This window comes from Anopheles coustani, chromosome 3 (genome assembly GCF_943734705.1).
Source record: "Anopheles coustani chromosome 3, idAnoCousDA_361_x.2, whole genome shotgun sequence".
Classification (NCBI taxonomy): domain Eukaryota; kingdom Metazoa; phylum Arthropoda; class Insecta; order Diptera; family Culicidae; genus Anopheles; species Anopheles coustani.
The window spans coordinates 63,865,779-63,887,358 of record NC_071288.1 but is presented as its reverse complement, the minus strand read 5'-3'; the positions used below and the strand labels follow the sequence as shown (position 1 = coordinate 63,887,358).

Genomic DNA, 21,580 nt, shown 5'->3' with positions numbered 1-21,580 from the left:
AAGAAAATTTTTAGAATCCGTCAGATGGGATTCAAATCTATGGAATCCGTCTAGGGATCGAATCTTCAAGTCTTCCAAATCTCGATTCTGCCAACACAAAAAGTGACAGAGCTGGTTGAAAATTGCAACGCGAAAAGGCGTAAGTTCAGTAAAAGAGTTGCGATTTGTAGCTAGCTTACTGAAAGAATGGTAAACGGATACTGAGCACTTTCGGACACTGAAAGGATTGGTGATCAAACCTGAACGCAAGATGGCCCAATTACTGCGTGGATGGTCGAGGTAAGTCACGGCAGAGCAACTACAGGAGAAAGTCTGCGAAGGCAGCAGCTCATCACGAGCTCATATGGATGTTATGTAAAGTTTATTGATTTTTTGTTTTTACTCTCTTGCGGCTCACCGTTTGGTCTACGATGACGAAACCAACGCTAACCATCGTACGATGCCAAAAATACTGATGCTAACCGTGACATTGATCGTGGCGCGACGCAGTATTGACCCCCGGTTCAAACATATTCGACCGGTTGTGTATACAGTGAGCCGGTTGAACTTTTCGGGTTTCACTACCGGGAACAATGGTGGCACAACTGGTGGCGCATCCGGTCCGGGGACGGCTTGGTCATGGTACAATTATTACCGCCAGCAGGAATTTCTACGACCACCGAACGCCAGTGGGTGGCAGTATTCACATCAGCATCGGAATTACGGAATGCTGCTCGGCCGTGTGTTACGAGGCGTCCTGAAGCTACGCTATCTGGTGTTGGGCGGTGCCATCGGTGGTGGTGTCACGCTGAACAAACGCTACGAAGAGTGGAAGGATGGCCTGCCGGATATGAAATGGTTGGAGGAGGTTCTACCCGACAACGAAAAGTGGGCGAATTTCACCAAAAGTCTCTTAACTGTGAAAGATGCCGTAAAGGACTCGATCGAAATAGGTGGGTAGGCCAAGTAGGGAGTCATCCTATCTAATCGAACCGAAAATTATGTATGATCGTTTGGTTACTTTTAGATCCGCGGTTAAAGCAACTCAGCGAGCATAAAATAAACGAATGGCGTCAATGGTTCGACCAACGATTGGATAATGCAATCGAAGCTGCCGAAACGCAACAAAACCCTCAAATTGAGAGTAAGTAAAAGTTAAACATGTTTAACGTCAACACTATCAGTATTCCTCCATACTGTGCTCAAGAATGATTAAATGTTACTCTACTTCCTTAACATGGACATTAAGTTCGCTTTCATGTGTGTTTATCTAAAGAATAATAATGTTTAAACCATTGAACTTTAGTAGGATACTTTTTGATAAGATGGTTTTACCTTTTACAATTCTTATTTTGGATAGAATAAAAAAAATAATTCTCTTAATAATACATGAAAATAATTCTCTTATGTAAAAACGTTAGCCTACCAGTTTTTTGTATTGGTTATTAGAAAATATGCTATAATATAAAAGTTCCTAAGTTATGGTTCAACAGTATACTATAAGAATAGTAGTAACTGTGTTTTCATTAGTTCTGTTAAAAATTTTTCGTATTCTATTCTAGGCCGTGTTCCAGATTTATGGAATAGAATACATAACTGTTTTAACAAACCTGATGAAACTATAATTGATACAGCTACACATATCTCTACCCATATCTCGTCTTATAAATTAATATACCAAATGAAAATGAAAAATATTTGAAAAGAAAGAAGCGTTGACCCTCAAATCAACAGAAATATCTTTTTTAAATAATGCTTCAAGAGCTCTGTTCCAAACAATGCTCTCTGATTTTTCTAGCTAATTTCAGGATAACAACATAAAGTCCATGTAAAATAAACAAACTATATCATGCATATTTGATTTAGAATCCACTAAAGTGATGATGTCGTGTACCCAACAAACCAACAATATGCGAGATTAGCTTTTGTTTTGATCATAATAATCTTATACAAGATTACCAAGAACCTTTCCAGACACATTATAAATCATATTTAATGTAACAACCTAATATCGATCCAAAGCATCCTGGCAGCTATTCGACTGCAAAGCTTATTTATTATACCATCATCTTGAACTTCTGTTACGTCCCCGCTCATCCCGGTCATAAGAAAAGAAAAACAATTCCGCGTTTAATCGAAAACATTCTCTTCTTTTTCTCTTTCTTTGGCATCTAGGTTCCTTCCAGAATTTATCAGAGTTTATCTCTGAGCTATACGGAGGTAAAGAGCGGTGCAAACCATTTTTTTTTTCTTTCCCAAGTCAACGCTTTAGTACCTAGGCCGCGTGAAATAGTGTAGAATAATTAATTTAGTCATTCTTGAATGTTAACCTGCTTGGTGTTAGGTGTAGCAAAATGTGAACACTTGAATTATATCCATTTTCCTCTCCCTTTTTTTGCCGGTTTCGTACCACTAAAGCTACCAAAGATGAGCTGCGGGCAAAGAACACGGTCAATGCAAAGGGTCTCGGTGCCGAAGAGAGTCGTAAACGTGTCGATAGCCTGCAGGCACAGGTCGACTCGCTGCAGACGGAAATCATGAACGTGCAGCTGAAGTACCAGCGTGAGGTGGAAAAGCTGGAGAAGGAAAACCGGGACCTCAGGCAGCAATTCCTAATCCTGAAGACCAATCGCAAGCAGCCGACGAAGAAGCGCATCAAGAAATCGCTAATCGACATGTACTCGGAGGTGCTGGACGAATTGTCCGGGTACGACACGACGTACACGACCGCCGACCATCTGCCCCGGGTGGTTGTGGTTGGCGATCAGAGCAGTGGAAAAACGTCGGTACTCGAGTCGATCGCTCAGGCGCGTATATTTCCGCGCGGAAGTGGCGAAATGATGACGCGCGCCCCCGTTAAGGTGACCCTTTCGGAGGGTCCGTATCATGTGGCCCAGTTTCGCGACTCGGAGCGAGAGTACGATCTAACCAAGGAAAGCGATCTGGCCGAATTGCGGCGGGACGTGGAGATTCGCATGCGTAATTCGGTACGGGGTGGCAAAACGGTCAGCATGGACGTCATCTCGATGACCGTCAAGGGCCCGGGCTTGCAGCGGATGGTGCTCGTCGATTTGCCCGGTATCATTTCGACGCAAACGGTCGACATGGCGCCGGACACGCGCGATCAAATCAAACACATGACCGAGCACTACATGAGCAACCCGAATGCTATCATCCTTTGCATACAGGTTTGTTACATCAGCACGTTTCAATACTTTTTATACCGTTATCTTAAATTATTCCTTTGCTTCAACAGGACGGTTCGGTTGACGCGGAAAGGAGTAACGTAACCGACCTAGTTTCGCAGTGTGATGCACTTGGCAAACGTACAATTTTTGTGCTCACCAAGGTGGATCTGGCGGAGGATCTGGCAGACCCGAATCGCATTCGAAAAATTCTCTCCGGCAAGCTGTTTCCCATGAAGGCGCTCGGCTACTTTGCGGTCGTCACGGGCCGTGGACGTAAAGATGACAGCATCGAAACGATACGCGAATATGAGGAAAAGTTTTTCAAAAACTCCAAACTGTTCCAGTAGGTATTCGGGACACGCTCCTCTTGCTTACCATCTAATTCTCCCTTCCACTTTCACAGAAGTGGCGTCACAATGTCACATCAAGTGACAACCAGAAACCTCAGTCTTGCGGTTGCAGACCGTTTCTGGAAGATGGTTCGGGAAACGATAGAACAGCAGGCCGATGCGTTCAAGGCGACGCGCTTCAATCTGGAAACGGAATGGAAGAACAACTTCCCTCGGTATGTTTATGCGATCTAGTCAACAGCTGCCCGGTTGAGACTGTCTTGACTGTCTGACTTCTTTGTATACTTTTTAGGCTTCGGGAATCCGGTCGAGATGAACTGTTTGAAAAAGCCAAAGGGGAGGTGTTGGACGAGGTCGTAAACTTGTCGCAAGTGTCGGCGAAGAAGTGGGAAGAACTGTTGAACAGTAAGCTGTGGGAAAAACTGTCCAGTTACGTTTTTGAAAACGTGTACCTACCAGCAGCACAATCCGGATCACAGAGTAATGCGATCGCAGGGTGATGTTTGTGGAATATCTCTTATAACACATATCGTTTGTTTCCCTATTCTTTTGTAGATTCATTTAATACGATGGTTGACATTAAACTTCGCCAATGGGCTGAACAGGCGCTTCCGGCAAAGTCAGTTGAAGCCGGCTGGGAAGCACTGCAGAAGGAATTCCAGCATCTCATGGAGGTTGCCCGTAAGACACCGGACCACGACGATCTGTACGACAATTTGAAGAGTGCTGTCATCGATGAAGCGATCCGGCGGCACTCGTGGGAGGATAAGGCCATCGATATGCTGCGTGTGATCCAGCTCAATACACTCGAGGACCGGAGTGTGCATGACAAACAGGAGTGGGATCAGGCGGTGCGTTTCTTCGAGGCATCCGTTAAGGAGAAGCTGCTAACGACGGAGAAAACGATTGCAGAAATGTTCGGTCCGAGCACTAGTCAAAAGTGGCTCCAGTGGCGCTCGTCCACCGAGGAGCAGAACAAACGCCGCCAGGTGAAGGGTGAGCTCGATAAGATACTGGACAGTGACACCAAACACTCGCCAACACTCAGCTATGACGAGCTGACGACGGTGCGGAAAAATCTTCAGCGCAGCAACGTGGAAGTGGAGACGGATTACATCCGGGAAACGTGGTATCCCATCTACAGGCGGTAAGAGTTTGACCTATTTAATCATATATTATGTTGGTGACCAAGCAACTAAACACAGCATCATCATCATCATCAAAAATATTCAGAATTTAAAAAAATAGAACTCGAACACCCCTCTTTTTGAGAAGACGGGATAATATTTCTAAGATTTTTCTATATTTTGGATGAAACCAACTCAAGTACCATTTTTCAGTATGGATCAGTCTTTTTAAAATTTGTAAAAATGGAACTTGAATACTAACATACCTCTTTTTGACAAGACGGAATAATATTTCTTTTATTAAATAGTTATTGCCTGTGTGTCGACTTAATAACCTTCCCCCCTATTTGCGGTCCCCTCTCTTTCTTCCTAGGCATTTCCTGAAGCAAGCACTGAATCGTGCGTACGACTGCCGGAAAGCGTACTATCTGTACTCCCAGCAGGGCAACGATTGTGAAATCAACTGCAGCGACGTGGTGCTATTCTGGCGCATCCAGCAGGTCATCAAGGTAACGGCGAATGCCCTGCGCCAACAGGTCATCAATCGCGAAGCGCGACGGTTAGACAAAGAAATCAAGGAAGTGCTGGACGAGTATGGTGAGGATGACGAGAAGAAGCAGCAACTGCTTACCGGCAAACGAGTGCAACTAGCAGAAGAATTAAGTAAGTAGCACTGTTTTGGAGTAAGATTTTTGAGATGAGATTTTTAATTTTTCTCATGAAATTGCCTTCATTACCATTTCAGTTCGCGTGAGACAAATTCAGGAAAAATTGGAAGAATTCATAAATGCCCTTAATCTAGAGAAGTAATACATTCGATGGTTTTTGCAACAATAGAGAAAAAAACGACTCGTACCTATTATTCCGGGGTTAAATACTCTCCTATTCTTACTTGGAACAACCGCAAAGTTGTGACAAGGAATAATGAATAGGCACATGAATAAGTGAGAACCTTATTCAAAGAATCATTGTGGTGTCCTTGCAGGATTAAGAATTATTATATTCTCAACACTTGCTTACGCTTAGCTAATCGTATCTAAACGAATCAGTGAAATGAATCATAACACCGAAAAAGTATTTGGATAAAATTCTTTTCAACCACAGTTCCTTGTCTCAAACATTGAATGCCCATTTCGCTAACGGAGACCACCGCGCCCCCGCTATCGTCATGGTATCGAACTGTTGCACAAAACGATCATCCAATTTGTCAGCGAAACCGTACCCAAAATGTGTGATTATGTGGCAAATAAAACGAAAATTCTTGGTAAACTTGGTATGTCCAAAGTAACACAATTTCAGGTACTTAATATTCTTCGTTTGCTTGCTTGTAAACGAATTCCAATAGTGTGTAGAATATTTTAACCTCTTTTTGTCATTCATTCGACTTAACTGTAAATGTTCAAACTCACTTATTAGATTGTAGTTGTATGTAACATTTTATTTTTTCTGTTTGGTTAAGATATGCATTTTTGGTTAAACTTCGTGACGGTAAAGCATCTACAAGAATTCGTTACTGTGCTTTATTGTGCACAAATTAAACGGTATTTATGTGGCAAGCTTATGATAATCAATTTTTAATCACTATCACTACTGCTGCTACTGCTCCCTTTGCGTCGAATACCCTTCGCCAAGGCGTAACCCCCTAGACCGGCTACTCCCGCTGCGGCACCGTATTTTAACAGTTTCTTTTGTTTCCTTTTCTGCAATCAAAAGAAGATAGAAAATATGAATATCGTGTGCCGCATATTGTGTGCCTTGAAATTGATTAAAAGCTTCTACAGGCAAGAGCACGGATGGCATATTGGGATGGATACAAAACAAAGTAACAGAACTTTAGATTCACAAACGTACGGACAGGGACTGCGATAATATTGTCGCATCTGCACCAGCCATCGGGAATCCACTACCACTTGTTGCCTGCTGTTGGTGTCCTATGGTCGTCGGGTAGGGTTGGCCCCAAGGGTGGTATGATTGAAAGTTTTGACCACCACCGGCTGGAACTGATGGTGGCACCATAACCCATCCGGACTGTACAACATAACATGGCACGTTAACAGAAAGTAATAGAAAACAACTGAGAACACTTATTTACAATCCATAAGAAGCTGCAAATACCTGGCCAGCGGTTGTCGGGTAGGGTTGGCCCCAAGGGTGGTATGGTTGAGAGTTTTGACCACCACCGACTGGAACCGACGGTGGCACCATAACCCATCCGGACTGTACAACATAACAAGGCACGTTAACAGAAAGCAATAGAAAACAGCTGAAAACACTTATTTACAATAGATAAGAAGCTACAAAATACCTGGTCAGCGGTTTGCTGATCATTATGAACCCAGGGACTAGCAGCTGGGGTTGAAGGCACCGGATGGGTTGGATGATCAGACGCCCTACCCATTGCATTGCGGATCAAATATTGCGTTTGATTAATTCCACCTGCAAGCATCTCTTTCATCTTTACCGTCTTACTTCCCTTTGACGTTGGGGGGATATGTGGTTGAACCTAAATGATTTGAGGAAGATGATGAAGCATTGAATCATACAAACAAACACAACGAGTACAACGTGGAACATTGAATTCTGAACAAAGGACCGTCTCAAACGATAATGAACAACCGAAATTGAATGTAGTTTGCACTGACTACAACATACAATATAAAGTAAAACATAGAACGTATGCGCCAAACATAAATGGAACGAGATATAAGCCAATTAAACTTGGTTTACAAGTAACTGTTGTGCATTTACACACGAGCAGTGATAAGACACAAATACCCGCCTATTGTACCGTAAGCCGCTCGCAGCTACAGGCTATCGCTCAATGCGTTTAGGCATTTTGCAATTTTTACGCTCGAATAGCATACTACGTCTTTGACGCTTTCTTTTTGTTTTAAGAATGATTACATTTGCTCAATCTTTGCCTGCAATTCTTCTTTGAACAGTACCGAGAAGGGCACGGCCGGTTGGTAAGGTACAGGATGGTGCGGATATCCTGTCATCGGTGGCGGTGGTGGCGGAGGATACAAATCTACAAAAGGGACATTTCGAAAAGACGTGAAATTGATGGACTTTCAGAACAGCTTCAGAAAGAGCGCTCGGCGTGTTCTACCTTTGTAGTGTCCACCACCGCCACCGATCGGGTGCGTAGGTAGGGGTGTGTACGGTGGTGGTGGCGCCATTGGCATCGATGGCGGTGGAGGTGGAGCGAATCCTATCGAGTGTGGGTACGATGATGGCACTGCGAAGGACGAGAAGAAGGAAAAACATTATTCCAGAAACAAATAAGAGTGTTTGGTGATAAGATTAATACCGAGATAACGTTAAAATTTTTCTTAAGCTTATCGACACCAATGTCACACTATCGCCGCTTGGTCAAGCCGCGCCAAGGTAACTTTCGTTAAATTTCGCAAGCACTTACTGTTCGGCTGGTATGACGAAGAACCTGGCTGATCGTGCTCGGAGAGGATCGAATAAATCACGCAACCGCCACTGATCGCGATGTAACGGCCGTGATGCACCGGCAAACGGTGGGCGAACGTGCAAAAGTGCACTCCATTGAAGGCAATTTTGTACTGCCCTCCTTCCGCCAGTATCAGCAAATCGAACGGCTCACCGTAGCGTACCGGGCAACCGCCGTGACGCTCCTCCGGACCGACCACCTGGTTCTTGATCGTATTCCGAACGATGGCGTACTCGTTCGGACGGATGCTGATGTGCAACGTGACGTCGTCCCGCGGCGACAAAGCTGCACCGGATTGAATATGAATTTGACAGCTACAGGGTCGGGTGTGAAGGGGGGAGACTTGTTAATGAGTCATTCGCCAAATCGGTCGCTTGGAATGGGCTTGCCGCGGCGGGGTGGGGTGACTACGTACCGTTCGCCATGTTTGGTAATAATGCCTTTTATGCGCAGCATGCGTCCGTGGCTCAATCCACCCGGAATAAGCCCCAAAAATGGGATAACCTGACATGTAATGGATTTACGTTACTACTCCATCGATGACTCATCGGATGTTCAGCGATAGGGTACAAACTTACGGGAGAATGAATCGGAATCGTAGCCATCGGTGCGTTCTGACACAATGAAATTCACAAGTACAAGAAATTTGCAACTGAAACCCAATTCGTTTCAAGCGTAACCAACTTTTCTGTTGCACTTGACGCAACGCACCCTGTAGCAAAACTGAAACGAAAAAATTGGACTGCGTCGAGTCACTAGAACTGTGTGCTTATTTACTTTATAGGTTTCTAATCTTATCAATAGAAACAGACTTGCGTTCGATAAGTACCTATGACTCAAGTGTGATATTGAAACATTCCCCCACTCACGAAAACCTCCGCACGAGCGCTGCGAGCCTACGCAGTTGTGAGCAAGCGTTTGTGTTAAATGTGCTGTTTTATTTTTTTCACATTAAAACGTTGAATTCTCGGGGTGGCTAGAAGATGCAAGGACCATTGATAGTCCTCTAAGCTGAAATTAAAAAAAAAATACTCTTGTAAAAATAATAATAACAGTGCACACAAATACCACCGCGACTTGGAATTGGTCCAAAATCGATGAAAGCTTCTAAGTAGCTGTAGGATAGAATATGCTGGAATACGGAAGTAGATCAGAGTGATGTGCAAGCGCATATGGCATATGGTTCTAACAGAAAGAGCAGCAATTAGGCCATTATGTCAGCAATTTAAAAAAAAATAAATTTTATAAAAGCAGGAGCAAATTCGACGGGACTAATTCAGACGAATTAGTGGTTTCTTCTTCTTCTTCGTCTGCGAGGATTTACACCAGTACGGCTGTTGAATCCAGCTTCCTGGGCCTTCGCCAGCTAACCTGGTGATGTAGACCTCTGTGGGTTAAGGATTCTACAACTAAGGCCATATGCCCGAATTGGTGATTTAACGGTCATTTTTGTGAGATTTGAACATTTGTCTTCGGTAGCGATCAGCTGTCAAACAACGAAAACAGTAAACATAACTTCCCCTCCTATCTGACATTACCGGATTGTTTGTGACATTTCTCGAAACTATTTGCGGACACCAAAATACGCAACATGAGGTCAGCAATGTGCGCGGGAAGTAAAAATAAATCCTGAAACTGTTCTGAATGCAGCCATCATAAGACGACGTTCGCGCGCGCCATCATTCGCTAGCTCACAGGCTGCAGATTGTACGCGATGCTGTGTTTTGCATCTTCAGTCGTGCCATCGAGATGAGTGTGTATCACGATGAGATCGAAATCGAAGATTTCGAGTACGATGAGGAGGAAGAGATGTACTACTACCCATGCCCGTGCGGGGACCGATTCCAGATCAGCCGCGAAGAGCTAATAGCCGGCGAAGAAATAGCCACCTGCCCCAGCTGCTCGCTGATAGTGAAAGTAATTTACGACCCGGACGCCTTCGCAGCCGAACAGGACGAGGCCGAAGTGAATAGTAATGCGGTGGTGGAACAGTTGGAGAAAAACTAAACGTACGAGGGAGAAATGTTATTAGTGTAAGCAGAAATGTTTATGGTATAAGTAAAAACCATGCTTAGCAGAGTAAGCATCTTGTTTTTCTTTCTTTTGGGTTCTATTGTTTGTATCCATTTTTAAAGATGTTGTTTTATTAAAAGAAATCGGATAAAGATGTTAGCAATTGGGTTTAAAAAATAACATTTGTACATTAATCAGCGACACCAAAAGAACCATAAAAACGTTCAAAACATTAAATTACAATACCCAAATTAATAATGTTATCAAAATTCTTATCCTATGTTGCTTTATAAGGTTGTAGAGATTGTTAAGAGAAGTCAAGTGTTTTTTTGCGCGACTTACTGGCCGATGAACGGGTGATTCGTTTGCCACCGGATCCAACTGAAAATCAAAAACAAACATAATCATCTCATTTTCTTCACACATCCAGTAATCCTTATATTGTATTGTTATCACCTAGGTTCACACTTACCATCTGGCTCTAGGAAAACATCATCCTCTGTGTTCCAGAAGACAGCAGAGAGATTGCGGGATGAGGTGCCGTTTCTTCTTTTACTAGAATTTAAATTTTTCGGCGTACCACTTGGTTTAATGTTAGGTTGCTCTCCTTTGTCCTTTTTTTCCCCATCCGAACTTGTGGCCGAGAATAACATCAAGGACTGTCGACGCCTTTTCTGTAATTCCTGGTCCAACCGCGATGGCGTACGGGCCACTAGGTTGTCAATGTGCTCAATTTCAAGCTCTTCGTTGAACTTTATCTTCGGTTTCGGTGTGTCCACTACAGTCCGGCTGCTCTGTCTACGTCGTGTTTGGGGTGTATCGAGACCGGAATCAAGGAAAAGAACACTTTTCGCCCGTCGTTTATCTGCGATTCTGGGTGTCTTAAGGATAGACTTAACGCTTTCCGTAGTTTGTTTAATCTAAAATAATTATTGGTACAATGTTAGTAAAGTACGGCTGTTTTGAAAAAAAAAACTATGACACAATAACTACTCTTTTCTGTTACTTACCTCGGGAAAAATCGTTTTACGTTTTCTAGAAGCCGGGCTTGCATTGTGCTCCCAGTGGATAATTGTCGGTGTACCTCCGGCGCAGAAGGACGATCGCTTCTGCAAACTTCTGCGTTTGGGTGACGCTGCAATGCGAACGGACTTTCTCACAGGTGTCTTAACAAATGTAACGGTCTCCGCCAGCTCGCCCAGGTCAATATTTGTAGCCTTTTGTTTCAACTGTTCCTGCCGTGCCTTCCGTATCATCGCAGCAATAGATGAGGATGGTTTTGACGCGACACCGTTTCCAACGGCCGCTTTTTTAGCTCGCTTTTTAACACCGGCGCCTTGCAGTTTCTTCTCCTTCGGTTGCGGCTCTGGGTCCGATTCCTTCCAGTTATTTTCTCGCAGGGTCCGCAGCTCGGCGAAGCGCTTGTCTAGGTTATCCAAATCGAGCGATACCATTAGCCAGAATCCATCCAGATCATCGTTGCGCACCTTACGATCGTTCCACTTGGTTTTATAATGTCCGATCAGGTCGCGGAACTTTGTCAGTTTCTTGTTGATGAGTATGTTCGTTTGCCCTTGTGCCGCCATGATCAAGCCTTTACAGTGATCATTCAATTCATATTCTCCTTCCAGGTAGGGCGCAAACTCGTTGCAAAGCGCCTGCAGACGTGCCAATTCGCTATCTACCTTCTGGTAATAAAAATTAGTCTTTTGAAGCACCTCTTCCGGTGGGGCTGCTGGTTGATCTTCTGTATCGCCTTCTTGAATCACTATCGGTTCAATGGATGAGCTTCGTCGTTCCGGATTAGCCATGCTATTCGCTACGTCAGATTGTACGTTCGACACACTCGGAGAGATTACTGTATTTATATTTTCCTCCGTGAATGCAAGTGAAGAACGTTTCCGCGACGATGCAGATGTGTCTTTTTGTTTCGGTTCGTCGAGACAAATGACCGTGATCGGTGCATTTTCAAAACTAGGCGATGGCACATCGACTCCAGATACCAATGTAACAGACCAGATAGATGATCGTCGGTTTGCAGACAAAACCGTTTTGTTAGACACTTCTCTTGGCGAGGAAGACACGTCGGCCGTATCCTGTTTTTCTCCTGCTTCTGTTAATGGGGCCGATTGCTTTATATCGGACACAATTGATACCTGCTCGTCTGTGATTATTGGACGGCATCCAAAGATGCTGTCTTCGGCGTTTTCGAAAGCACGATCTGTTGCATCGCATATAGTGAACGATTCATTCAACGCTGCTTTCCGTTCCAATGCCTTTTCAGCCACTGGTGAATCATCGTTTATCAAAATAACACCGCTTTCACAACCGATGGCTGTTGCTTCTAGAATACCAGCCACGGGTTGAGGCTCCCAAATGCTCTCTCCCTCATGGTTGGGCTTTGGCAAAATAATTTTTTTGTGTGGAGATGGATCTTCGATTGGATCGATCGGACTAATACCATCGAACAAGCTGTCTGCATCGGCCACGGTAAGCGTATTTGTCTTTCTGCCAACACCTAACCCGGACGGAGGATCGAAGGTGAAAGCTAGAGGCTTGCGTTTATCCTTGCGAGCAGTTGAAGTAACCAATGCCGTTTTCGGACGGGTCAGATGATTCTAAAAGGAGAACGAAGGATATAATAAAATTATCCCAACATAAGGAGTAACGTGCGCCACTTACCACAACATTTTCGATGTTTAGACGATTCTTAGCAGGCTTAATGGCGTTCTTTACTTCCTTTGTCATTTTAGTGGGTTTCACGATAGCAATCGGGTGAACAAACCGACACACACCTTCACCAGCTACCTCTTTTCCACCAGCCAACAGTTGTACATCTTTACAGGCTTCCCTTTTCCCTTCAGTCCTCCAACAGTCCACCCGTGGTTTTGTGAACTTCATAGGCAAAGGTGAGACCCGTTTCCTAGGCAAAGCTTCCTCTGTTGGTTTCAACTGCATTTCACGCAGAGCCCGTGCCCCCTTCCGATTGCTATCTACTTCGTCACGTATGCGTGTATTGCTAACATACGGAATGAACGGTGCTGCTTGGGATGCTTTCTTCTTTCGCAACATTTCCTTTTGCTGTTGAAATTCGCGCAAACGATGCAACCTCTGTTGATACTGATCGCTTATTAGTAACATCGTGCTGTTCGATTCCACGACGTTAATACGCTTGCTATGATGCATTTTCGTTGGACCAGCATTCTCCTCTTCCGATTCACTCATATCGCGATTGGATTGGCGTATTTTATATCGCGACTCTTGGCGCTGCTTTTTGGTTAGTTGATTCGAAGCAGCTTTCATACGTTTTACAGCATTGTTGTTATAAAAGTCTTTACGCTTTAAACCATCCATTTTCGATAAATTCACAATAAACAACTTCAAAACACTAATAATTACGAAGATGCTTACAACAGAAACGAGAAGTGATGCAGTCAAACGGCGTCGCACGATTGAATGGTTCCAAGTGCCATTGTAAATTATCGTTAATCGGTTGACAACCAACAAATTTGAATCAGCTGTCAAAATTCTCAAGATGACTAATTCTGCTAGCTAGGCAGGTTATCCCATAGCAAGCAGAATTGCGTATTGCGTATGTTCGCTGAGAGTGTGAGGCTGTATTCATCTATTTATGTGGAAATATATCATTATATTATTTTTTGTTACATATAAAACAAAGGATTATGATTTAATGCAAATTTTTGCTTGATGACAATGTTGTAAACATCCACACTAATGACCACAGTTAATGTAATGACATTCGCATTATAAATATTCAAAGTATCTTTATTTTACTAAGGTGAAACACAAAAGCTTTTTATTATTATTACTACTATTATTACTTACTATTACCTGGTTTGCTTTATTTCATTACCAAAATACAACAGTCCGGAATGCCATGCCAAATTTTGGCTTGTGTAAAATGTAATCTTTTTTATTGTTTTGCTAAAACAATGCCCACGCTTCACACTTGAGGTAACCTGACTTGCAAACGGAACCTTGAAAATTCCTGTGATGCGGACATTGGTTTTGACGGCAAAGTTTAGTTGAGTGTTTGAGGAATTCGGTCGTGAAAAATCCAATCTTCCTGTTGTAATAGTTGTTTTTTCTCTAAACAACGTTCGATACGCAACAAAGAATAGTATTTGACGATGGTTCTAACTCGACTAATTCGTGCCGTTGGTCGTCCGACCTTACTTGAAACGAGCGGAAGCCAGCAGCAGGTCGTACGGCTACCACTCCGCCGAAAGTACACTTATCGAAGTGGTGCCCTAAAGCCCATGCCCGACATTACACCCTTCGGATTGCTTGGTATCATTTGTACGGTTATCCCTGGTTTGCTCATTGGAGCCACCATCAGCAAGAACATGGCCAATTTTCTCGAAGAAAATGATCTTTTTGTGCCGTCCGATGACGACGACGATGACGATTAAAGGAAAAAAAGTTAACAACATATGCGGACCAGGATCGATATTTTTAGAATGAAACAAATCGTTGCATATATGGTACGGTACATCGTGAATTGACCTTTTTAGAGATAATTATATATTTGCTCATTTCAGTAAAACGTAACTAAACATGTACCGTTGTTTTCATTTCAGATTATTCTATCACGTTGGCCTCATGTTTGCTTGCGCTTTTTTTTCGATCCTCTGGTCACACGAAACAAGCGAATCCGTATCGGTAGAGTTTCTTGTTAGTAATCATTTATCGAAACGAAACGTTACCCACGGTTGTTAACAGTTAACCAACTAGTAAAGACGATAGTTTGCTGATAGCTTCTTTGCACGCACCACAGTGATATTTTACGAGATGGCGGCCAAGGAATGCGATTTATTTTTATTTGGTCCAAGAAAAATTTGCACTTTTGAAACTAATCATGCTTCAACCCGTTTCGCATATTCAAGGTTTGCCCAGTTTTTAATTTATGTAAATAATTTGTAAAAGTACGTGCTTCACAACTTTGTTGTGTTTAAAGAAACTGTCTTCGATGCGGCAGCGTGTAGTTGTAAACACTCCAGTAAAACTCCAAACTAATAAGATTGTTAGTGCAATCCAATGATTGTTGAATAAAGTGAATCAAAACATGTGAAACTATCAACGAAAATTACTATTTCTTGATTCTTTCGAAAACATATAGGAAACTTTATGCCTGGTTGCTCTTGGATCCAATAGGGAGGCATGTGTTTATATATTTCTACCATCTCGCGGATTTTTATTGATTTTTCAATTGATTATTTTTACAATATCCATTTTACAGTATTTCGTAAATATTTAACGTTGCTTAACACGGTACTAGGAACCGTACGTTAATAAAATAAGGGAAATATCAAATCACTACATAACTGTTCAAATTAAAAAAAAAAACTATGCCAAAATCCCGGATATCCGAACACTTTCTTTACAGTAAACCATATACAATTACAAAAAAAAGCAGTAAAAACTGTTATAACTTCTCAACATACAAGTTATTAATAATGACTATAGAAAAAATGTTACCAGTACACGTTATGATTGTACGAAAGACTTTAAGCTTAAACAAATTCTCGTTTTCATACAAAGCAACAAAAAACCGACATCTTAAACAACGGTTAACACATCTGCTGCTCGTGGATGTTTGGATTGTGCAGTAATAAATAATATAATTACAATAAATTACAAAAGTCAAGATACAGTAATCGTGTAAAATGAATTACCCATGCAACGGTGCTCTCCGAGTTTGTCTTTCTTGATTTTTTCGTAAACTTATTTAAAGTTCGTGCGTTGTTTTATCTCTCTTTTATAGTTTGATGCTCCACGCCTGCTCAAGGTTGTTTACTCTGGAGGTTTCTTGTGCGCGCTCCAACCATGGAAGCATTTGGTAAACCTTTTCGATTCCTTGTTTTTCAACGTAAGGAATAACTTGCGCGGTCGCTCGGGTTGTTTGATGCGCATATGCTGAATGTAGACCTGTGACCATACATTATAGAAAGATAAGTATAATCATCAGCATCCGCTATAATACGCTTATTTGAATTTTTAAACTAACCTGTGCAGACTTGTAGGCCAGCTTAATCTCCACTTCGCTGCAGCGGGATCCCAGCCACAAGAACACCTGCTCACCGTTGTCCAGTATCATGATGTCATCGTCGGCCAGATCGTCCTGACAGAAGTCCGAACACTTTTCGGCCACCGTGAAGTAGCCCTTCTCGTTCGAACACCGGAACAAACGCGTGTAGCTCATGTACTCCGCATCGGTGTCGTACGGTTTGCGTCCGCCAAGTGCGACCCAGAAGAAGTTTTCAGGTTCCTCGCCCTCGTGGAGTATCTATTTGGAGCAAAAAGTATTGTACAAAACTGATAAGGGTCCGCGAACCTCATTGTGAAGGCTGGTACCGACCTGCAAGCTAACCCAAGGGTTGTTGAACATGTCTTCGGCAATTTCCTGAATCAATCGAGATTCTTCACCCGTCGTTTTCGATCCGATCCACACGTAAACGATACCCGACTCGGAGTCATCATCCGTTTCAAACGGTACGAACAGGATGTAACTGCAAGAGAAGAAAACGGTCAATAAAAGTCTACTATTACAATGTGCAAAGTGTGGGAAAATGCGAGACATGATTTTTTTTTATAATACTAAGCACCACGGACGGCACAGTAAATTTATGAAAATAATCAGCCTCAGCACGGACTTCGATCGAATTAATTCGACTGAATCGAGCAGGTTATTTTTTATACATATCATACCAACGGTTCGGTACTTCTGTATACTCACCAGAAAGCTGAGTTGAGTAAGGAGGCCTCCGGTTTGACCTGTATGAGGCGAGTGCAAAGAGCACTGCCGTTCTGGCGCAGGTGGTAGAACTCGACCGGGAGCTTTCCTTCCGGCGTACGCTGGCGCTCTTTACGCCGCCCGTTCTTGATAGTGAACTTGCCCTTAAAGTGCGACATGAACTTCAAGTTTTCCTGCTGCTGGTGTATCCGAACCACTTCCAGCTCTTCGCCAAACATCGATTTGAATTTTTTCTGCAGCGTAAAGGTAAAGGTGAGCCATCCCATATTGCCCGCCTCACGACCCTGCCAGAAGTACACCACACACTGTATTTCCTCGGCGGGAGCCGCCACTGGATCGAGTTGTTTCATTGTTTTCATCACCGGGCCCGCTCCCGTTGCTCCGGCACCAACGTCGTTCGCACCACCCGAGGCACCTTCACCGTCCACTTCCGTTTCGGCCTCGTCGTCCTCATCTACCGGGAGGCAGTAGCGGCAGAGAAACACGTAACACTCACCGGTGTAAAACACACCGAGTTCTTCCTCCGGCAAGCGCACGAACTTTTTGTTCTCCAACACGAACGGTTCCATCACGTCGAGGTCGTAGTTCCAATCTTCCGCAAGCTGTGCGGCCTCGATTGGTGTCATGGCCGGCTGGCGGGGCATAAAGAGTGCCGCCAGGTCCGCCTTGGTTTGTTGCTGCTTAGCCCACTGCGTGAGGTCGGCTCCGGTGCGAGCAACCGATTGGGCCGTGCGCGTAAAATCAACCGCAATGATTTCCTCCCAGCCAGTGAACTTCGACTTGAATACCTGCGTTTCAGTGCCTTCCTGAACGCGGGTGATCAGTGCGTACTCCGGTCGATCGATCATGGTGAACAGTTCTTGCGAAAGTTTAATGGCGGCCGCTCGCACCAGTCTTGTCGATTTCTTTCCAAACCACACGAACAAATCCAGATAGCAGTCGAGGATGTACACATTCTTGCTGGCTAGAATGGTGTGCGTCAGCTGCTTATTGCTACCACCGCCCGGAAGCTCTACCTGCGGCAGCTCGAGGTAACCCATGCCCAGCTGGATCTGGTAGAGACGCGGCGGAACCGGCACAAACTCCGGATCGACGTGCGATTGGTTAAGACATTCCGCTTCCTCATCTTGCGGTCCCTGGCCATCGGAGAATCCTAACGCACGCCAAAAGTCCAAGCTTTCCTGGCGCTGGTATTCCTGGTAGATTTCAGCCTTATTCTTACGCTCGTGCTTGTTGATCTTCTCCGCCGTGAAGCGGGCCTTCGATTTGAGCGTGTTCTTCGAGCGCACTCCGTACCACACGAATATGTGCAGCCCAGTGTCCAGTAGAAACACGTACCCGGGATCTAGTGACCGATGGCTAACGGGAACCGGTTCCAGATGAATGTTCGCTCCAGCATCATGCACACGGTAGAGCCGGATGATGTAAACCGAGTTTTCGATCGTATAGAAACCGGTCGGTGTACGGCCGCCCTCGATGTACGTCACATCGGTGTCGAACAGTGCCATAAACTCGTCCGATTCATCACCCTGCTCCTCGCGGATCGTTCGACAGCGGGCGCCCAAATAATTCCGCAGATTCACGGCATGGATTGCCGAACAGGCACGCTTGTCGAGGGTTGCCTTCGTTCCGATCCAGAAATATATTTCCCATGACAGTTGGCCGCTATCGTCGTGCGAGGTCTTTAGCACGATGTAGCAGTCGCCTTCGTAGAACTTGCCGTGCGCTGCCTCCTCGATTTTATTCGGTAGAAAATTTTCAATTTCCCAAACAGTCAGTCCCGGATACTGACCGTCCTCATCTTCGAAGATCTCCGAATAATCTACCGGCGGTTTTTCGAGCGTTTCGTCCCACCGTTTGGGTTTAAGATTTTCCACCTTGTCTTCGCCAAAACCGAGCCCATTGTTTTTCTCCTTTGCGATGTCCTGCATACCCTTGAGGATTTTGGCCGAGTCCTGGTTGTCGGTAGAGTCGTTACGAGCGCCACGCCGTAGGCGGAGCTTGCGCGCAATTGGATCCTTCCCACTATTAGCTGCTCCCTGAACCTGCGCCGGTACGTTCGCTCCCGCTAGGCGCAATTGTGTCTGAAGCGAGAAGTCGATATTATAGTACGCTAATCCGTCCCCTCGCTGAGCCTCAATTGGTTTCGGTGGCATCACAAGGTCGGGATTGTTGCGCAGATCCAGCTGCTCCATGTCAGTCAGCAAATGGATGGCTTCGGGGAGCGTGATCAACTTGTTGGAGCTAAGGTTCAACTTCTTCAGCGAGCCACAGCCCCGACACAGCCCCTCCGGTACCATTTCGAGCTCGTTGTTCGATGCTGAGAATACTTCCAGCGCGCTCAGTTTACCAATGCTAGACGGGATGCCCTCAAAGTTGAGCAAGTTGTCATTTACATACAACCGGCGGAGTTGTTGCAGCTTGCAGATGGCAGCCGGAAGGGTGGTTAACTTGTTGCGGGACAGGTTTAACGTTTCCAACTTGGTCAGATTTTCTATCAGCGGCGAAATCTCCTCTAGGACATTGTCGTTCAAATTCAGCCGCTTTACGTTGGCGAGATTGTACAGTGCACCTGGCACCTTGGATAGGGCATTCTGCGATAAGTCCAGCTCTTGTAGATTTGACAGACTGTCCAGCGAGGCGGGAAAGTTATTAATCGTACGTTGAGTGTTTCGCATCTGCAAACAAACCAAGCTTTGTAGCGACGGTAGCTGACGCAGCTGGAACAGCTCCAGCGGGTTGTCGTTCAATATCAGCGTCTGCAAATTCGATAAGCGTCTAGTTTGAGGAGGAAGCGTTTCTAGCTTGTTATTGGACAGATCCAGGAAAAGCAAATCGGTAAGATTTATAAACAACGATGGTGGAATGGTTTCAATTCTGGAACGAAACAAGAAGGTAACGACATTTTAGTAGGTGGTCCTACACAGCCTATTAACAAAGCAGTCTCTAACTTACTGATTGTTGCTCAAATTCAATACTAATAAAGCTTTGGCTCTTTCCAAACCCTCCGGTACTTCCTTCAGTCGGTTGTGTGATAAATCAAGCGTAGTCAACTCTTCCAGCTCGAACAGATCGGATGGAATGGTATGACTCTTTAGCTTGTTGCGGCGCACGTTCAACGATCGTAGACAGCCAAGCTCGCTCAGCTGGCCAAATAGCTTGTCCAATTGATTGTTTTTCATCGACAAGTGCTCAAGCTTCACCAGCTTGCCCATTTCGTCTGGTATCGTATCCATGCCGGTACGGTCCAGCTTAAGCCACTGGACGCCCGACATGTGCTTGATGTTTTTGGGGAATTTGTCTTCCTAGAAAAAGAATGAGAGTAAAATATAAAATAATCAACAAATTATACACCGGCGACTTTCAAATAAATCGTAAACGCAATCGAAAAAACAAAACAATGCCCCAAGTACGATAGGTATGTTACAAGTTCGAGAAAATTGAACCTTTCGATAATGGCACGTTATCGTTGCACAGCACACCTTCGCTTTTCTTTCTCCCAGAAAACATAGAAAACGGCTATGATAAAAATAGAATGTGTGTAGTTTTTGGGTGCTACTGCATGCAGAGCGGTCCAAGTATGTGAAGTATGTCACCTATCATCCCTACGCAAAGTACGATTTGCGTTACCAACCCTTCGCGTGTCTTCAAGTAACTTACACAAGCATTTCAAGTATTGCGAGGCGAATTGTTCCTTTTCCGCCCGTATAGAAGTACCTGTTAAAAAAGACCCGATACTTACGCTGAAGTCATTGTTGGTGAAATCTATTCCCCGTACAAACGGCAAAACACCTGTAGTACTCATCGCGGTAGTGTTTGCAGTAGTATACACCTTTTACCCGATGTTTCACTTGCTACACTGCGTGCGATTGACCTGTTCGATGTCGTTGCACAGACTGGTGGGATGGGACTGGCGGGTGTGTTTTACTAAAATTCCAAGTTTAACTTCAAAGTTTTAATGCATTTCAAGATTGCTCAAGTGCATTCAATCATTTCAGTACGTTTCTACTAAATTCTGTAGGAAAATGTTTATAAAATTCTTTTTTCGAGACACTTTTTCGTCACTTTCGTTGCCATTCGTTGCTTCTTCAGTTTCTCGGTAATGTACTTTAGTGGCCAAGGTTCCTGGTAATAGGTGTTGTCGAATCGTCCTATAATTTGACGTTTCTTTGGCAAACGGTTTGATTTACCGACTATCGACGTGTATGTCCAAAAAGTTTCGTGACTGATTTTATTTTTGTTCAATATTCGGTTCGGTTTTGGTGAGTTGAAAATAATAAAGCATCTTTAAAACTAAATGAATAGAAAAATAAATTAGTGCGTAAAAGAGATTGGAGGACAGTTCTTTGTTTTATACCGACTTAACTTCCCATATACCGACTATAAGATGCCAATAGATATGTCACTGTTAGAATGTGTTGCACCTGGACTTTCTATAAACATGCTGGCCTTGTTCGATCTCGACTACTGCTGTCTAGTGATGGGAAAACTGAATCCCTACAGGGATTCGAATCTTTCGATTCAAATCCATTCTGAGATCCGGATCTTCAAATCCGAATCCCAATCCGTCATATCATACATGCTCATCTAATCCCCAGAATCCGATTCAGAATTCGGTAAAAATGGTCAGGTCCTGATGAAATGGGTTTGGTTGGGTAGAACAACTCGGATAATGGACATTCTACTGT

At 44.1% G+C, this 21,580-nt stretch overlaps 6 protein-coding genes across 7 annotated transcripts; 3 read left to right on the top strand and 3 right to left on the bottom strand.

Annotated features, from left to right (window-relative positions):
* The first annotated feature begins 116 nt into the window (after nucleotides 1-116).
* On the top strand, nucleotides 117-5,931 carry LOC131261005 (dynamin-like 120 kDa protein, mitochondrial). The gene is made up of 11 exons (XM_058262880.1): nucleotides 117-279; nucleotides 490-932; nucleotides 1,007-1,123; nucleotides 2,155-2,199; nucleotides 2,398-3,167; nucleotides 3,236-3,510; nucleotides 3,571-3,732; nucleotides 3,810-3,997; nucleotides 4,073-4,664; nucleotides 5,018-5,307; nucleotides 5,390-5,931. Exons 1-11 carry the CDS (start codon nucleotides 251-253, stop codon nucleotides 5,452-5,454), a joined length of 2,976 nt encoding a protein of 991 aa, XP_058118863.1. The 5' UTR covers nucleotides 117-250; the 3' UTR covers nucleotides 5,455-5,931.
* Nucleotides 5,932-6,069: 138 nt separating this feature from the next.
* On the bottom strand, nucleotides 6,070-8,965 carry LOC131272728 (galectin-9B-like). Its single transcript, XM_058274562.1, has 10 exons — nucleotides 8,934-8,965; nucleotides 8,683-8,846; nucleotides 8,520-8,608; nucleotides 8,063-8,418; nucleotides 7,754-7,882; nucleotides 7,590-7,672; nucleotides 6,950-7,147; nucleotides 6,760-6,861; nucleotides 6,496-6,672; nucleotides 6,070-6,344 (listed from the first exon to the last, which is right to left on the bottom strand). Exons 2-10 carry the CDS (start codon nucleotides 8,707-8,709, stop codon nucleotides 6,219-6,221), a joined length of 1,287 nt encoding a protein of 428 aa, XP_058130545.1. The 5' UTR covers nucleotides 8,710-8,846; nucleotides 8,934-8,965; the 3' UTR covers nucleotides 6,070-6,218.
* A 698-nt stretch (nucleotides 8,966-9,663) lies between these two features.
* Nucleotides 9,664-10,361, top strand: LOC131261357 (diphthamide biosynthesis protein 3). The gene has a single exon (XM_058263368.1). The coding sequence runs from the start codon at nucleotides 9,854-9,856 to the stop codon at nucleotides 10,109-10,111; it is 258 nt and encodes an 85-aa protein (XP_058119351.1). The 5' UTR covers nucleotides 9,664-9,853; the 3' UTR covers nucleotides 10,112-10,361.
* On the bottom strand, nucleotides 10,248-13,569 carry LOC131261356 (uncharacterized). The gene is made up of 4 exons (XM_058263367.1): nucleotides 12,803-13,569; nucleotides 11,128-12,735; nucleotides 10,590-11,037; nucleotides 10,248-10,498 (listed from the first exon to the last, which is right to left on the bottom strand). The coding sequence occupies exons 1-4, from the start codon at nucleotides 13,469-13,471 to the stop codon at nucleotides 10,425-10,427; spliced, it is 2,799 nt and encodes a 932-aa protein (XP_058119350.1). The 5' UTR covers nucleotides 13,472-13,569; the 3' UTR covers nucleotides 10,248-10,424.
* A 549-nt stretch (nucleotides 13,570-14,118) lies between these two features.
* Nucleotides 14,119-15,463, top strand: LOC131258634 (essential MCU regulator, mitochondrial). The gene is made up of 2 exons (XM_058259989.1): nucleotides 14,119-14,622; nucleotides 14,719-15,463. Exon 1 carries the CDS (start codon nucleotides 14,269-14,271, stop codon nucleotides 14,548-14,550), a length of 282 nt encoding a protein of 93 aa, XP_058115972.1. The 5' UTR covers nucleotides 14,119-14,268; the 3' UTR covers nucleotides 14,551-14,622; nucleotides 14,719-15,463.
* LOC131258633 (protein flightless-1) lies at nucleotides 15,302-20,969 on the bottom strand. 2 transcript variants are annotated; one of them, XM_058259988.1, is made up of 6 exons: nucleotides 20,631-20,969; nucleotides 19,848-20,193; nucleotides 16,875-19,769; nucleotides 16,497-16,647; nucleotides 16,146-16,424; nucleotides 15,302-16,066 (listed from the first exon to the last, which is right to left on the bottom strand). In XM_058259988.1, exons 1-6 carry the CDS (start codon nucleotides 20,695-20,697, stop codon nucleotides 15,932-15,934), a joined length of 3,873 nt encoding a protein of 1,290 aa, XP_058115971.1. In that variant the 5' UTR covers nucleotides 20,698-20,969; the 3' UTR covers nucleotides 15,302-15,931. The 2 variants fall into 2 exon arrangements, with proteins under 2 accessions (XP_058115971.1, XP_058115970.1); XM_058259987.1 differs by having other exon boundaries at nucleotides 19,848-20,197; nucleotides 20,635-20,969.
* Nucleotides 20,970-21,580: the final 611 nt, after the last annotated feature.

Coding starts and splice junctions, on each gene's coding strand:
- LOC131261005 (XM_058262880.1), top strand. CDS start 251: ATGGCCCAATTACTGCGTGGATGGTCGAG. Junction 280..489: donor TTACTGCGTGGATGGTCGAG/GTAAGTCACGGC, acceptor GGCGCGACGCAG/TATTGACCCCCGGTTCAAAC. Junction 3,168..3,235: donor CTATCATCCTTTGCATACAG/GTTTGTTACATC, acceptor TTGCTTCAACAG/GACGGTTCGGTTGACGCGGA.
- LOC131261357 (XM_058263368.1), top strand. CDS start 9,854: ATGAGTGTGTATCACGATGAGATCGAAATCGAAGATTTCGAGTACGAT.
- LOC131272728 (XM_058274562.1), bottom strand. CDS start 8,709: ATGGCTACGATTCCGATTCATTCTCCC. Junction 7,883..8,062: donor TTCGTCATACCAGCCGAACA/GTAAGTGCTTGC, acceptor CGTCCTTCGCAG/TGCCATCATCGTACCCACAC. Junction 7,673..7,753: donor CGGTGGTGGACACTACAAAG/GTAGAACACGCC, acceptor TCCCTTTTGTAG/ATTTGTATCCTCCGCCACCA.
- LOC131261356 (XM_058263367.1), bottom strand. CDS start 13,471: ATGGATGGTTTAAAGCGTAAAGACTTTTATAACAACAATGCTGTAAAA. Junction 11,038..11,127: donor GTAAAACGATTTTTCCCGAG/GTAAGTAACAGA, acceptor TAATTATTTTAG/ATTAAACAAACTACGGAAAG. Junction 10,499..10,589: donor TGTTTTCCTAGAGCCAGATG/GTAAGTGTGAAC, acceptor TTTGATTTTCAG/TTGGATCCGGTGGCAAACGA.
- LOC131258634 (XM_058259989.1), top strand. CDS start 14,269: ATGGTTCTAACTCGACTAATTCGTGCCGTTGGTCGTCCGACCTTACTT.
- LOC131258633 (XM_058259988.1), bottom strand. CDS start 20,697: ATGAGTACTACAGGTGTTTTGCCGTTTGTACGGGGAATAGATTTCACC. Junction 19,770..19,847: donor TTGAATTTGAGCAACAATCA/GTAAGTTAGAGA, acceptor GTTTCGTTCCAG/AATTGAAACCATTCCACCAT. Junction 16,648..16,874: donor TTACTCAACTCAGCTTTCTG/GTGAGTATACAG, acceptor CTTCTCTTGCAG/TTACATCCTGTTCGTACCGT.